The sequence below is a fragment of the Pagrus major genome, chromosome 6 (assembly GCF_040436345.1).
Source record: "Pagrus major chromosome 6, Pma_NU_1.0".
In the NCBI taxonomy this organism is placed as follows: Eukaryota; Metazoa; Chordata; class Actinopteri; order Spariformes; family Sparidae; genus Pagrus; species Pagrus major.
The window spans coordinates 6580509-6597779 of NC_133220.1; the positions used below are offsets into that span (position 1 = coordinate 6580509).

General features: G+C 41.5%; 1 protein-coding gene across 1 annotated transcript in view; it reads left to right on the plus strand.

Annotated features, from left to right (window-relative positions):
- ripor3 (RIPOR family member 3) overlaps window positions 1-17271 on the plus strand; it is a 52525-nt gene that overhangs the window by 18168 nt on the left and 17086 nt on the right. Inside the window, exons 2-7 of the mRNA XM_073469133.1 lie at window positions 2206-2294; window positions 14292-14390; window positions 16095-16250; window positions 16393-16471; window positions 16586-16609; window positions 17118-17171. Of these exons, the coding sequence (XP_073325234.1) occupies window positions 14293-14390; window positions 16095-16250; window positions 16393-16471; window positions 16586-16609; window positions 17118-17171 (411 nt within the window). The 5' untranslated portion in view covers window positions 2206-2294; window position 14292. The remainder of the gene's footprint in view (window positions 1-2205; window positions 2295-14291; window positions 14391-16094; window positions 16251-16392; window positions 16472-16585; window positions 16610-17117; window positions 17172-17271) is intronic.

Consider the following 17271-nt stretch of genomic DNA (forward strand, 5'->3'; position numbering starts at 1 on the left):
GACCGTTTGGCAGCCTTGTTGGCCTCTACTACGGTTGTGATGTCACAAATATACAGTAACCGCCCTCAAACATTATCTAGTAGACACCCAAAATGAAAATACGAGCCTGAAAGTGAGCATAATATAACCTTTAACACCCTGAAATATTACCAACATTGATTTTGTTTTAGTCCCTGCGTTAAAACACAACCCTCCCTCCTTTGAATTTCACACTGTAGCTTCGGTATCAGGCCTCATCCACAGGTATTTCTTAAAACGCTGTTTTGATCTTTTGTTTGTAGGTAAGATTATTTCTGAAACGGGGCTGAAACGCTCGTCTGTACTGATATCGTTTGCTACGTGTGGACCAGGCCCGGCCTCGGCCATGTCATCAGAAAATCGTTGACATATTTCAGCTTTAAATTTCTAACAAACGTCCACCCAGTAGTTGAGATAAATCCCAATCTGCTGCAACAGAACCTCTGGGTATCGTATAACACATCTGCTGTGAGCATCTTCTCTTCCAGGTCTCTGCTGAACGTATTAACTTATTAAATCAACAGTCTGAAGCTGCAGCACACGGACAGATAAAACCCGACAGACGCTTTAGACTCAACACGCTTCAGACGGTCATTTATCAGGTAGAGTCGTCTCAGAAGAGTTGTCAGAGTGGTTAGAGAGCCACTGTAAAATATGTACAAATGTCAGGTTTAGTTCCAGGATGTTTGTCAACGTGCGACGCAGTGAGTTATGTTCAAGAGCTCTGGAGAAACGTCTGTAAAAGTGTGTGTCTGTACAGTTATACTATATATCTGTGTGTGTGTGTGTGTGTGTGTGTGTGTGTGTGTGGTACAGCCTGTTTGCTGCTCAGTTTAAGTGGTGTTGACAGCAGTCTAATGGAGGAGACGACCGTGGAGAGTTACTGTGATTACAAACCCAGAAGTTTTCTCTCATCATCCTCCTCTTCCTCTCCATTTCCTCCTCTTCCTCGTGTCCCTCACATCACAGAGAGGAAAAGGCAGCGACGTATTAGCAGCGAGGAGGACAGAGTATTGCAGAGACTCAGCGATGTCTCTTATCTGTCTTTCGTCCGCAGAGACAGAAACACACAGACAGGCCGATGAGAGACGGATGAAGAGAGGAAGAAAAATGGGGATTCGCTCTTTCTCTCCTCTCTGCAGTGGAAATAAAAAAGGCCACAGAGAGGCCGGGAGTCAGACAGAGAGAAGAAATAAATCATGAATGAGCTTCAGATTGAGAAAAATCATGTGGAGAGACACACACGACGTCCATGTTGGATTTAGATCAGTTTAGAGAAAGATGTAAACAGATCCAAACTGACACACGTCTGCTTTCACTTTCTATTATTACTGTGTCGGCCTGATTGTCCGTGCTGTCATTTCACTATGGTGGTCTGTTCATAGTGTCCTCCCTGGAAGACAGATCCTTCATCTGTTGCTCATCTTTGTTCACCGTTTACGTCCACGAGCAGCTCCTTTCTAAACAGCGCTTTCTTTTTATTCAAAATAATTGATTGTTCTACATTTAAATGTCTGGAGCCAAAATTGTCAAATCATATTTTTGTTGCTTTTTGTGAGATGATATAAATGTAACTGATTGTGTTAAACGGGAATATGATGTCATCTCGTATCGATCGCAGGCTCCTGTATCGAATCGAATCGTGTCAGACTTTGTGATATCCGCAAATATCGTATCGTTGTCCGAAGAATCGATATAATATCGTATCTTGATGAAACTTAGTGATGTACACCCGTATTTCCCAGCTGGCTACATGATGTTTTATTGTTTATTGCAGGTGGTGACCCAACAATTCATATAAACTGGTCTTTGTAACATAAAAACAAATCATTTTTTGGAATTAATTTTGACCTTTGCTCGTTGATATTAAAGGAATGGACAGAATAAATAGGAACACCTGTCAGGATAACACAATACAACTTAACAGTGCTGCAAAATCAGTCTCAAAAATGACAATTAAATTAAATCAACACCTCTCTACGTCAGTGTCAACAAGTTGGTTTCGTCAGCTTGCTGTTTCTTTCTTATCATATTGATTGTCTGTATGTGTACTGCAGCACAAATTACCGGGACCAATAATAAATTGACTCCACTTGACTTATAAATGTGAAATGTTTTCAGTTTAATTTTCCTCTTCTTTGAACAGCAGAAACCAACAAGTTGTGTCTTCATCTCTTGTTGTTTCAGAGCGTTAAGTGAAGATGAAGTGACACCCTGAAGATCTGCTGACGACCTCACAGCTCGGATGTTTCCATCGGACGAAACGCAACAGAAAAGTGAGTGACTCGTTTCTCGTTTCTGGTTTTTCTGCCTGTGAACCTCGGCGGGTCTTCCTTGGCGTTTTCGTGCGATTTCTCAACACTTCAGTTCACAGTGGATCTCTGTCTGTTCAGGATGCTGCGTGATGAAAGTCTGATAAACATAAACAGCCTGGATTTTAAGTGTGATCCGCATCTAGATGCCAAAGTTATCATGAACATATCTCACATAACTCCACACTCAGCTGTTTATTGATGAACGTAATCAGATAAGGATTATGATCGTCGACGTGCCAGAACACACAGATGTGGACGGTCACTGTATCAGTCTGTACGAGCGTGTTGGAGTCGGCAGATGTTTTTCATCTTCAGTAGAAGTTGCGTATGTGAACATCTCAGTGTTTGTGCATGTGTGTGTTGGAAAGTCCAGATGTTTGTATCTTTTGAGGACTTGTTGAAGCCCGGCATGTGTGTCTGTGTGTGTGTGTGTGTGTGTGAGAAGAGCCCAGATGTTTGTATCTCCTCAGGAAAATAGAGATGAACGCCGTGTGTGAAGAGTTCATGTCAACAGATTTAAGGGATTCGGTTACTTTAGAGGCTTTTAATCTTTGCTCCGGCTCAGCCTAAACACACAGGAAACCTGGATATCACCACATAACACAACACACAGCGGGGAGGAGGAGGAGGTGGGGATGGAGGTGAACGACGGGCGGAGAGACGAGGGAGGTCTGCAGAACGAGTTAAAACTGAGAGAAACAGAGTCGGAGGAAAGACAGAGAAGAGATGCAGACAAATAAAGTGGTGGAGGCGAGGAAGAGATAAAGAAATGTGAGAAAATGGAAAAAGGGATGAGGAGACACACGAGCGACGTGAAAGGTGAAGCCAGAGGAGTGACAGCTGCAGAGGAGGACGACTCCTCCAACACTCGCTCTCTTCTTTCCTTTAACCTACATCTTTTTTTCTTATTTCCTGTGGAAGAAGTGAACACTGTCTGTCCTCCTCTGTCCCCTTTTCAACATTCACTTTATTCAAAGGCCTTCTTTTACATACTGTACTCGTTCCTGGAGAGTATGAGGAATGAAATCACTTTCTGGCTGCTTGTGACAACAACCAGCAAATGGAAAGACGTGTGTTTCACCTCATAAAGTAATGAATTAGAGGTCGTTTATTCATTCAAAAAACTCTGAGGTCACTCTGAGGTCAGTTTTAATTCCTAATTGCTGCATTAAAGGCTGCAGAAGTTAAATGTTAAGTATTTTCCCGCATCTTAAAGTCGATTCTGGAGAAAGACACCGATGCTTTGCGTTAGAATTTTGGGCTGAAAACACAGAATTTCTTTTCCTACCTTCAAGTACAGTTTAACCCAGTGATGTAAAAGCAGCCTTTGACTGTAATAATGGTGCATAAACAGAATAAATGTGATACAGTAACCAGAAATGTTGCTGAAATCGTCCCACGTGTTGGCTGCAGTCGTCTGAGCGACTTGTGGAGCTCCTCAACTCTGAAAATGTTGGAGCATATTTTCAATTCAACATCAATTTTCCTAAAAACTGACCAAAATAAATATAAAAATTGTAAATAAAACTCCAAAGTGGTGCTTTAACTGTTCCCCTCACGTCCTGCCATTGCTCAGTCTGAACAGTTGCAATGCATTCTGGGCCAATTCTTGCCAGTGTAGTATACATGAGGGTATTTATCACGTACACAAAATCTGCATACTGTGTGTACTCAACCTTGAAGGGGTTGTACATTAGTAGGTGACTTTCTTAGGAGAAGTGCTCATGAACAAGTCTGTGAACATAATCTGAGAGAAAAAGATTTTTCTGTGCTTTTTTTTTTATTTCAAGGCATGAAAAACAGAACTGAAAACAAAAGTTTGTCACTTCTAACAAAGATGTTGGGACTTTCCCAGCTGTGTCTGTGGTGACAGAACCAAGTATCTTTATGCAAAAACATGATCTTTTCCTAAATCTGACCAGATCATAAGCACAGTGTTGGCACAACATGAGATTGAAGAGCTAAAGAAATGTTAAGTTTCAACATAAACGTGGTTTGCAGAAACGTACAATACCAACATTTATTCTGGCGATTGGGTTGTTGTGACTGATACGATAAAGATTCCCCAAACATCCTCTATCACGTTTCCCCCCCAAAGTCTTTTGTGTCTTTTGTTTTTTTGTCTATTTCATCGTTCTTTCCTGACACGCCCGTCCCGTCTCTCCTCTCCAAACTAAATCTAAACATTTTGACAGAGCTGAATGTTGAAAGCTGGTGTTAACAGAGCTCCAGCTCGCTGCTAATTCACTCCCTTAAAACAACAATTGATCAGATGACCTGAAAACAAAACCTCATCATACCACAGCGATGTGTTATCACCGCTTATAAATCAAATGCCGTAAGATGTTTGGTTTGTCCAGCAGCCACTAAATACCACAGTGACTCTGTCAGGTGTGATTATATTTAAACTATTTATACCATGATCATCCCGTCGTCCTCGTCCTCGACCTTTGACCCATATGCATGTCATAAGTTGTGATGTCTCAATGCAAAACTTCACTAAGAGACTTTCAGCATCAAGGCTTACCCAGAATACTTTGTGAACAGCTCAAGAAGAAAGATAAACTGCTGCGATGCAACATTAAAGTGGACAACGAAGAAGAAAATAGATGTCTGTCCACACCCTTCATGTTGGTGTTTACAGAGAACCCTTTCTCTTACAAAATGTTTTTATAATCTAGTTTACTTTGCCAAAAATCTAATTGATGCCAGGATTTTCTTCTCTCCGGTCCAGAGGCCTGAAGCATGAAGCAAGAATAACTTAGTCTGGATCTCCTTGGGGTTTCCTGCTTCACTGAGATCAACATTAGTCACCATAAAGTGTGTTATCAACAAGCTCACTTAACTCTGGGTTTTTCAGGGCGTACTCACACCATCCCCAGGCACGTTTGACCCCCAAAGTCCAGTTTGTTTGATTAGTGTGGTTGCTCAAGTACGGGACACTTTCTTGGCCCTGGCACGGTTGGAAGAGGTTTGCTTCGGCACGGTACGGTTGCTCATGTACGAGCACAAGCACCGGTGCGCAACGTGGACATGAAGGATAATCGTGCGTATTACGGCGCCTTGCATAATCAAGAAATCCAGGAACGTGAGACCGCCGTCTATGAGCAAAACAACACAAAATAAGCCACAAAGAAGTCAGTAAAGTGAGTCTTTTTCTCTGTGTTGTTCTCCATTGTGCATCACATACACGATATGATGACGTATGTACAAGAGGTAACCGTGCTCAGGCCCGGCTGCAGCCGGAGCGATGTGAGTGGCTTTGTAAATCTTGAAAGAATGAATCAAACTCCGACCAGCTGCTGAACACGTATACATTACAACTATGGCCACTGTGTCTGGAATGTGTGTGTGTGTGTGTCTGTGCATGTGTGTGTGCGTGTGTGTGTGCACCTCATTACAGAGCAGCATAGTTCTTCACCCTCGGGGACATGAGGTCATCTGTGACCTCTGACCTCTCCAAAATTAGCCAATCACGTGTCAGCTGGCACGGAGCCAGAGGTGACGGGTGTCAGAGACGATCTGAAACTGGAGGAAAACATCCAGAAACAACTTAAAGGGACAGTCCGCCCCCAAAATCAGAAATACATATTTTCCCTCTTAGTTGCAGAGTTTTGGAGTTATCAGCTCATAAATATGTACTTTTGATTTTGGCATGAAGTTAATCCCTGATTAACAAATGTTTTAATTACATTCCCCTTCCCTCTTGTCTCAATGAAGAATCTCTTTGATCCGACGATTTATGACGACTAACTTCGCTGGTACGACTCTCTGCAGACAGAGATTTGTTCGTTTGCTGCTCGTAATAAGATAAAAGATGTTCTGTGGGTTTTGTTTACTTGGAAATTGAGCAAAGTCTCCGAGGAGCATTCAGAGTAATTTAAAGCTGCCGTCTTATGATCACAGATGATCTGTGAGTCAGAGAGAGAAGAGAGGAGGGAAAAAAGTTAGAGGGAGACGAAACCAAAAGCAAGAGGACAGATGGGAAGAGGAGCACAAGATAACATAAAACACGTTTCCAACCGACAGAGAGATGCAGGGAACAAGACCTCAGAAACACACACACACACACACACACACACACACACACACACACACACACACACACACACACACACCACACATACTGGACCCAGGAGACTGAGGATGTACATACAGAATGTTCCTGTCTCTTGTTTTTGTCGTGTTTCATCAAACATAAACACACACTGAAGCTGTTTCCCATATGGTTACACACACATAAACACACACACACACACACACAGGCGTTTACAGTAGTTATGTATAGAATATAAGGATGTTTTGTCTTTACATCATCTTTGGATTAACTACAGACATCAACTGTGTTGGATAAAATCTGTCATTTCAACGTGGAGTGTTTTAGTAATTAACCTGAGACGTCTTCGTGGTAATAATGAGCAGAACGAGCTCTCTGTGTATTGTTTGTTTGTTCAAAAGTCAGTCGTTGTTATAAATATTAATAGCACGGTAACATCGGTGTCATCAGAGGAAACAGGCTCACAGTTTTTCTTTTTAAAGCACGGCGGTCGATGATTTAGAGGCAGTTAAGGGAACGTGACAGTCATGAAGATGGATGAGACGATGAAACACAGCAGGTGATGTGACGGTGTCAGATGTTGGACTCTAGATTCACTCATCCAGAAGAAATATGTGAAAAGATAGCGAGTGATTGTCATTTGTACCAAAGTTGAAGTGCTCTTACATTCATGCCTTAACGAGACGACAGGCTGTTTGACAATGACTCCAAAAACATCATGATCGTTCCCAAGACATGATGTAATGTATGTAGTTGCTGCATACATATGTCCATTACGTATGTGAGGTCACATACGTGCTTACAGTTAAAATAAGTCAACGCTGACTTTTGGTTTCACAGGAACACCTACAGCTCTCTCCAGGGTGAAAGTCCTGCGATTGACCCACTTTTACATCTCTTGACTTCCTCTTTTATTCCCATCATAATTACTACAGCCAACAGAGGTTGCGAACAACATTAACATCGTCTATTAAAACCCCCTTAAACAAAAAACCAGTGTTGTCGTTTTTCTGGTGAGGACGGGTCGCTTACGTTACTCGTTATGAGCGAGTTAAGAAAGAGTCGGTTTGTATCAGTGATTCTTGCGTGAGGCCCAATGATTTTCCAGATTTCCCAGGCCTCTTCAGCTTTCAATTTGCGTCACACACAGTAAAACTGTTTGTTTGATGGCCGCGGCCCCACAGCGACTGAGAGAAGGAACTGATCGTTACGGAGGCAGAACCAGGCAAACGAAGAACTGAGGCTAATTAGACCGAACTGGAGGAGAGTGATTACCAACGAGACCACATTCACTATGTGACACCACCACACCCTGAGAGGAGGGGAGACAATCAATTCCTCATGTACTGAGATGTGTGTGTGTGTGTGTGTGTGTGTGTGTGTGTGTGTGTGTGTGTGTATGTGTGTGTGTGTGTGTGTGTGTGTGTGTGTGTGTGTGTGTGAACGTAAACATTTAAGTGGTCGACGTGTGTCTTTGTGTGTGCAAATGTGTGTACTTGTGTGTGTGTTTGCCACCGCAGATGATCTACAGGCCTCTTGTGAGGGTCTGCTACATGCTATAGCCAGACCAGACACACACATACACATACACAAACACACACACACACACACACACACACTTACACACAGAGGCCCCAACCTCCCACCTCCTCACCACATGGGACCCCGTAAATCACTTGCAGGTCAAGGCTAATTTTTTAAGACCAGATCTCAGCTTTTCTCAAGACACCCCTTTACACACTACACACACACACACACGCACACACACACACACACACACACACACACACACACACACACACACACACACACACACACACACACACTCCATCCATCCTCATCCCCCCCTGAATTCTTCATCACTTGAGGAATGCGCCTCCCTCACATCACATTCGAATCACATTCCAGACATTATTTATTTTATGTTCTGATCATCAGTAGAACCTGTTGTTACGACACGTTCCTGACAGTATTATATTATATATTTTTTTACGTGCTCTCTGTTCTCTGATTCTCGGTCGATTTTCAATCACAGCGAAAACGAGAAGCTGCAGATTTTCATTCCAGCCGAACAACCGCAGCAGCTGCAGCCTGAGGTCTGCACACCTCCGGCCAACCGAGCAGCTAATTAATCACCTGTGGAATCAGCTGGTCTGAGGCCAGTTTGAATGAAGGCAGCAGGATCGAAAAAGACATTTTTTATATTGTTAAGGGAATATTTAGAGGAGACAAGCCTAGAAAGTGGTGTGAATCATGAGTGGAAAGAAAAGAAGTGAACAGGGGTTTGGGGAACAGCAGACTTCAGAGTTACCTGCAAGTTTCTTTTTATAAAATCAAAGTTTTAAAGGATAAACTTAATTTATTCACACCAATGCCGACACTGTAAGCTTGGTCATAGTTTATATTGGTTGTATTAAATTACATTATTGTTATATTACACCCTGTCTCCAAATGTGAAAGAAAGTGATAAAAAAATTCCTGGACCCGTCCCTTTATCTGGATCCACACCAAAAGTTAAGAGTCAAGAGACTCATCCTCCATCCAAGTTTCCCGAAAATCAAGATGTCTTTTTGTAATCCTGACGACAAACCAACAAACAAACGGGTGAAAACATAACCTCATTTGGAACATAATAAAATAAGTTATAATAAACCACAGTCACAATCTGATAAGACTGATGATAAGATCAATTAGACACCAGGATCTGTGAGTCACCTCTGCTTGTGAATAAAGTTAATTTGTCCCTCTTTTAAAAATCGTCACTTTAGACTGAACTAAACTTGAGACTTGGAAGCAAAAACATTCAAGTCCAGTGAACTTTGTGACTTTACACGTTTAAGTTTCGTGATCTTCTAGTTCTTAATAAGTCGCTGTAGTTCCTTAATTAAAAATATGTCGAGAAGAATATCTAAGGGTAAGATTTATATGTGTAACTATGAAGATGACTCAGTCTTATTGATGTCATTTCTCTGATATGTTCCTCGCTCTTCCACTTCTCTCCTCCTCTCTACAGTCTGTACAAAATGTAACTTCTCTCTGTTTCTGCTCCATTTCTCTTTTTCCTGCTCTCTCTCTCTCTCAGTATAAACACTGGACGTCTCTTTTTTCCTTAAACAAGGAGTCAGAACATCCAACAGCTTCAGCTGTTCACGTGTGTGTGACCCAGACCTCCTTTAAACATCGCATTTACAGGAGGCGAGGGCGGGTCAGGATATTAAACACTCACACGTGTTCAGGATTGCATTAGACTGTATAGCTTCTGGTTTATAGTTTTACTCTTTCGTCTTATAATTTCTCTGTAACTCCACAGCGTCTGATCGATCACTCGTGTTTTTGTTTGTGTTGAATTTTCTCGCCTGTTTTCACAGATGAAACAAAAAAAAAATGAAAATGGATAACTGCACTTAGTTACTTTCCACCACTGGTTTCAGTGTCCACATTATTTCATATTTTACTTCCCCACTAACTCCTCCTCCTCTCTGTCTCTCTTCGCTTCTCTCTTCATGGTCACATGTGGTGGTGATTCAAGGGGTTCAGAGGAAATCACCGAATTCCTTAAATTCATGCTCCATTTTTTTGTGTAAGCAGGAGAAAACTCACATTCAGACGGTGACCACATTGTTCTCGGGCGATGATAATAAAAAAGATTGCCCGATGCGATTGACTGAAACAGCTGCATTTTGAAGCTCCCTGCAGCTGATTTCGTGAAGCCGACCTGTTGAAAAATGTCGACTGTAACCGAGCAGACAGGTGGAGATGGATGTAGTGTGTGACGGCAGAAATAGACTTCATGCTTGTTTGATAAGTTGGAGCTGGATTACATTGTTCACATAGTTTGTTACAGCTGGTTAATGTGGCGTCCAGCCAGCAGGACTGAACTATGTTTTTCTGCTGCTCTCAGCTAACGGAGCTGATTCCTTCACGTCGGGCCACTTCTTAAAGTCTGTGCTCAGCATCTGCAGAGCCGAGAGGTTAAATTAAGAAATACAGCTGCCAGATTTTAATCTTCTGCAGTTTAATACCAGATCTCACACACATACGGTAACAGCAAACACCACGCTGCATTTATCAGATGTTTTGAGTGATTCAAAGAGAAGGAAGCATCACCGCTTACAATAAATCATATTTCATCTTGGAATAACATATAAATAACGATAATCCTCGTAAAAACAAAAGACACTTGGCTTCCTCTCGCGGTAACGATCACACCTGGTTCCTCCATCTCCGTCTGTTATGTGTGGTTGCTCGGTGACTGTGTTGCCGTTGGCATCAGGACCAGAGGAGTGTGTTTCACATTCTGGGTCAGGACTCGACTCTGAACTACTTACACTGGCAGCATATTTCTGCTCTACTTCAAATCCGAGTCGTGTAAGAGCCAAGCAGGGAGGGGATGACCTTGATTCCAGCTTATTTGAGCAAGACAACAAGTACGAGTCCAGATTTTAACGTGAAGATGCAGAAATGAACTAAACCAAACAGAAAGGAGGAAGCTGAGATAGATAAACAAACTGCACATTTATGTTTATTGGCTGCGGCTCAGGAAGGAGAGCAAGTGGTCCAATAATCAGAAGGCCGGTGGTTTCGATCTGAGGATGCATGTCGAGGTGTGCCTCTGTCATCATGTATGAATGTGTGTGTGTGTGTGTGAATGGGTCAATGTGGCAATTGCTGTGAAGTGTTCGAATGGTTGGTAGACCAGGAAAAAATGCTATATGATCACAAGTCCATGTTTTTTTTACGTGTCGTGTCGACTTGTGGTCATTGTGACTTGGACTCGAGTCAACTTGAGTTCCTGTTTTTGATAACTTGCAACTTGACTTGACAGAAAATAAATGACTTAAGACAAGATGACTCGAATGACTCGTCTGTGTTCATTTTATAAGTGCTCGACTCAGGAAAAAGACTCCCGCACACTGTCCACTTCACTTGCAATTAAGTTTATTGACAACAACGTTTCGGTACTTAGACCTTCGTCAGGTTATCTTCGTATTCGACTCGACATGACTTGACTTGCCCAAGAAAAAATGACTTGGGACTTGCTGTAGACTTGGACCAAATGAATATGCAATGTCCAGTTAGACTTTCAAAATAAAGGTAGCATGACTTTTGGACTGTTCACATTCTGACATGGTCACAGCTCGCTGAGGTCTAGACACCAAAACTTCTTGGTTAGGTTTTTGGAAAAAAAGGTATGTGAGGTCAGTTATTTTACTCACTTGTGGTTACACACAGGACTCAAGCTCAGGTCTCCTTGGTGGAGGTTCTGGGTTCGACCCACTTCCTCCTGCTGTGGCCTCTTTACACCACTACACCAGAGGGACACAAGCCGGGATTGAGAACAGGCTGGTTCATCCACACCATCAGCAGTCTGGCTCAATAAGATGATGAATGAGGAAGTTCGGACAATGATTAATCTGGTTTTTTCCCCGCATTCAATAAACAGGATTTGTAAACTATGATAAAAAACAAAATGTAACTGATTCATTCTGAACTGCTTCAGAAGAAAACAGCTGATGAGCATTCAGACAAAAAGAACTGTTGTTTTTGCTTCGACTGAACGTTCACAGGAGCCACACGAAAGCCCACAGCAGATGGTGTCCAGACTGAGTGTGTGTGTGACTGTGTGTGTGTGTGTGTGTGTGTGTGTGTGTGTGTGTGTGTGTGTGTGTGTGAGCACATTATTATAATATACTTGCGTGCAAACAGTATTTTTCTGCAGAAGTGCAGCATGTGTTCCACTGTTTCTTCTTCTCTGATTGACCTTCTCACTTTGTTGTTTTGTTTTATCGTCATCTTCACGTGCTTCTGTGGTCGTTTTGACATCGAGTTGTACCATTTTGTTTGACTTAAATTTCATGCACGTCACAGCGAGCAACGACTACAACAACTTTTTTTTTTTTTTTACCAACTCTTGTATTTGTCCAAAACCTGGATTTTGTTATAATTATCCATCATGAGGGACAGTTAATCTTTCTGTGTTTTAATGTTTTGAAGTTAAGCAGCTGTCTCTAAAAAGAACAATTAATTGAACACAAGCTGAGTATCATGTATCAATATACAAAGTGCAGGTTCATCACACCACAGTCCAGAGGTTTGTGTCCACACCAGTCGGTGATAAAGTTTAGGCTACAAAGGGAGGAATGATCGTGATATCGTTGATTTCAGTCTCAAGTCACTGCTGACTTTTTGTGAAGTGCTGCCAGTGCCTAAACATAACCATAAAACAGTTGAATAATGCCTTAGCTCCTGGTTAAGATGTTGCAAGACTGCCTGTTTTGGCAGAAAACAAATGAAACATCACGTATTGGGTCAGCATCAACATTTTTGTGACTTGCCAGACATGTTAATTTTAATTCCGCTCTGGCATTAAGTTTCATGCAAAACACATTTTCTGTTACCAATCAGTAATTTCTCGGAGACAGGGCTGAACACTTGACAGGCTTAAGAAGACGTGGTAGATGTTGAAAGGATAAAAAGTTACATCTGCACTAAAAATTCATGGAAATCCATCCAGTAGTCGTACATAACATGTCACTCGAAACCGGAAAAGTGAACCTGCTGGTTGGACTAGAGGAAAAGTCAGTGGATCACCAGTTATCAGGTGGCAGATGTTGAGATATTTTACCAAATGTGTGACATTTTTGGTCTGCTGTTGGCACGAGAGGAAAGTCAAAGGCTTAATCCTCTGAAAACCATCGACGTCTGTATAAAAAGATTTCTATAAATCCATCCAATAGTTGTGGAATTATTTCAGTCTGGACTAGTGCTGCAAGATATTTAAAAAACTTTTTAAAAATACACCAGATAACTTAAATATGTCCATTTTTGGATATAAAAGTGACATCTTTAACTTTTAATTTAATGTAATTGTTGAGGGTTTACTGATCGGACACTCGATAACTCTCCCAACTCCCACCAGACAGGAGCGGGAGATTTATTAATCTCGGCTCGAATCATATCTAACTTTAGTGAATCACACTGTAGCACGTTGGGTACTGAGATAATCTGCAGACTCTCCACTTCAGGATGAGATCATATACTTTGCGATGGATGCCCTAAAATGTAGGCTGTAAGAGGCTGAGTAAGCTTGCAGTAAACGTCTTTACTATGTCGTAACACGTATAATAAAATGGTCAGGACCACCTTACTTCACATTGCAATTCCTGCAAATGACTATTGCACACTCCACATCGTGACGTCGATGCTGGAATGATATATTGTGCAGCCCTTATCTTGACCAAAGTGGTTGACCGACTAATGTGGCTAAAAATCTGATGCTCTGTTTCCGAGCATTACATGTTAACATGTAACTGCTCTCCATCTGTGCACCAGCATGTGCACATGTTTGTGTGTCTGTTTGAGGATGTTCCTCTTTTTAATTGGTGTCAAAGAGACGTCTGTGCCCTGCTTCCTGTTGTGGACTGTCTGAAAGCATTGTCTGAGAGCGAGGGTGGTCTCGCTGATTGAAGTGTTTGAGGCATGTGTTCGTTGAGGAGAAGGGGAACTAGACAACTCTCTGAACTCTAAACTGTCTGAACATCGACTGGTTGTACATGCCTGTTAATATTGAGATAATGAGATTTGGAAATCTTGAGGCAGCCAATCAAATCTGGTTCATGTATGCTAGAAAATGCTGGTTTGGGTACAAACAAGTCTCATAACTTTATTAATTTTTAAACTGAGTGTCGTTGAATTTCTCTGTCTCATGGAAGTCATGGATAAGTGTCATTTAAAGTCAGTTTGTCTATTCAGAAATGAAAACAGAGAGAGTTTGTTTATTTAATTTGTTTAGGCAGAAAAACCTTGTGTTGTCGTTTAAGGGTTGGGGATTTTGTGGTACATTTATTAAAATCCTTCTCATCGCCCCTGTAATTATTATTTTCTCTCTCTGTCACTCGCAGGATGTCGGTGAAGCTGCGATTTGACTCTCCCTCCGACGGAGGCTTGAGCCACAGGAGCCGCTCCTTCACCGGGTTCAGCTCTCTGACTGGAGGACGACGGTGAGTGACACTGTTACAGCCATTTAAAATTAGGTATTTGTCATCACAAGACATTTAAAACCTCTGCTAACTGGTTGATTGATCTGTTTTGAACCAGTCAGCACTTGAAATATGTGACTTTAATACAAGTATGCTATAGTTGTAGGTTTTGGCAGCTGTCCAGGAAATACAATAAATAGGGAGTGGGTTAAAAATAAATTAGTTTTTTTTTATTCATAAAAGGAAGAAAAAACTGTCTCAAAAAGACTTCTTTCAGTCTCAGCTGACTCTGACTGGAGGGGCGTGTCCCTGTCTGTTTGAATAACAGCAGCTGGCAGGCTGAGCCCCAGCAGGGGAGTAAACAAACTAGCACTGTAGCTTAAAAATCATAGATATAAAGCATGTTAGCAGTTGTATGGTAGAGTAAGGACCACACAAGGATCTAAAACAGACCAAGTAGCATTTGCAGGTTCATTAGCATGCTGTTTACCAGCTGCTAGCTCCAGCTACATATTTAGCAAACTATTCCTTTAAGGTTTCAGTCGCTGCAAACTCTTTAGAGTTAAACTGATAAAGTTATCAGGCAAAAACACAGATTTAAAGTGAAAAGATATTTGCACACATGTCAAACACAGTCTGCTGCTAACTGTTGTGCTAGAACTAGTTTGCATGTTACGTCTCGACAATGATGGCAATCTTTTGCTGTGTGGTTCACATCTCATAATATTCATGCAAAATTAATTCAAGTTCAGGCATCATGTATTTGAGGATTTTTTTCCCAGAGGAGACTCCCAATTATCCCCATAATTGTCATGATGAATTCAGCCCAGTGAAATTACACTTACGCAGATACTTTGACCAGATTCTGGCCTCATATTGACTCTGTGCGAGTTGTTTTCGTACTGTGGAACAGTAAAAGAGAGGAAATTAAATCAGTTATTGTTCTTTAAGATTTAAAACACTTGAAGCTGGACTGTCTCATGTTGTGTCGAGGGAAATCCCTTTGCCCTCAGACGAGCCTTTTTTTTCTCGTTGATGGCCAGACAGTGAACGCACCACAGACTGTTAGATGTTATTTCTGAATGAAGAAACAACAAGTAACAAACACACAGATGTCAGCTGTCAGTCCCACGAGAGAGAAGTGGGGAACAAAATGTCACGTCAGAGCAGGAATGCACTTCCTGTGAAACAAACATGCAAACAAACACACTCAAAAACACACTATATGTCTTAAACACACACACACACACACACATAAACACTCTCTCTGTTCGTTCCTAACAGTATAATACTGTGTGGTCTCCTTCATGATTCTCCATCATGGGGCTTTGATGGCGGCAGGAATGAGACGCGACCAGGCCGTAAAACATGACATAAACACACCGCACACACTGACAGGGACGACAAATTTCACACACCATGAAAACCACTTTTATAACCCGAGTCCATAATTACAGAGGACGTCTGCTAAATCAGAGTGGGGCTTCAGCCGGTAAAAACACTGTACAGATGTGTGTGTGGACACAAACGCTCTGTGTGTGAGCGTCTCCGCGCAAAATGCTTCAGATTCTCTAATTTTTTTGCACCGTTCACTACTTGTATCCTCCCAACAGTCAACGGTTTCTTTTAACAATGATGACGAAGATCCCTGAACATCATCATCAGATCAGAAAAACAAAAAAAGTAGAAAATTAGCCTAACCCTAACCCTAACCCCTGTTTTTAGGTCGTCCTCTGTTCGTAACTCTATGCGCTCTAAAGCCGGGGCAGGAGGTAAATCTCCCAGGATGCACCTGTCTCCCAGCAGAGGGGGAGGATCTATCTGGTCTATGCAGCCGGATGAGGTCGACAGGGTCTTCCAGGCGCTACGCAAAGGACTCACGTACGTATACTGCTAGAGTATGAGAAGCCATGTAGGCCAAAAAGACATACTTCACTTGCACATACATACGTAATGTGGTGTGAATGCTGCTTTAAATGTCATGAAGTTTGAGTCACTCTTGTTGCTGACGTGACGTCTGCAGGGAGTTTCTGGAGGGTCACCAGGCTGAGATGGACTTCCTGTCGTCACAGCAGAGAGAGACCAAGAGAAACTCCAGACTGGTGAGGAGAGAGGCTGAATATGTGTGAGAGAGAGAAAGTGGGGATGGTTTGATTTATTTTTCATCTGCGTATGATGATGATGGTGTATTTTCTCTTTCTTTCTTTTGTTTTCAGGCCTTTCTGTACGATCTGGAGAAGGTGATCTTTGCAACACAGCCATTCCTCTGCAGATGTACTTTTGTTTACCTGACAACAATTAGTGCTTTGATATAAAACCATATATTAATATATATTAATAACATACCAATATACTTAAAAAAAGAAAGGTTTGTAGAAATTAATAAATATCAAACTGTCAGATAGCTGTTTTATCAAAAATCAAAGATAGTACGTCAAGAAGATACACTGAATTACCCTAAATCAAGAAACAGTATTTCTCTTTATTTCTTGCCGTCATCATATGCAGATAACGAACAAGTAGCATAAAATTCATGAGAAAATACAGTAATTTCACAAGCAAGTAATCAGCCTAAAATGAATGGTATTATTCAGTCTATATAAAAGATTTAGCTTTAAATTCATGGTGTAAAACCTTTCACCACTCAGCAAAATCATACATTAATTTCCAAAAAAACAGATTTCCAGGTATATTAACATTGAAAAAAGATCATATAGACCCAAGGTAATCATATTTTTGCCTTCACAGGAGATAAGAGCGTTGGAGAGATACATACGAAGATTAGAATTTCAAATCAGCAAGGTAAGGCGTTGTTGTTTCTTACATTTGTTTCTTTAGTTTTAGTTTAATTGTGGTTTTTGAATTAAAGGTTCGTGAACTTTTAATAGCTTTGAAAAGCTTG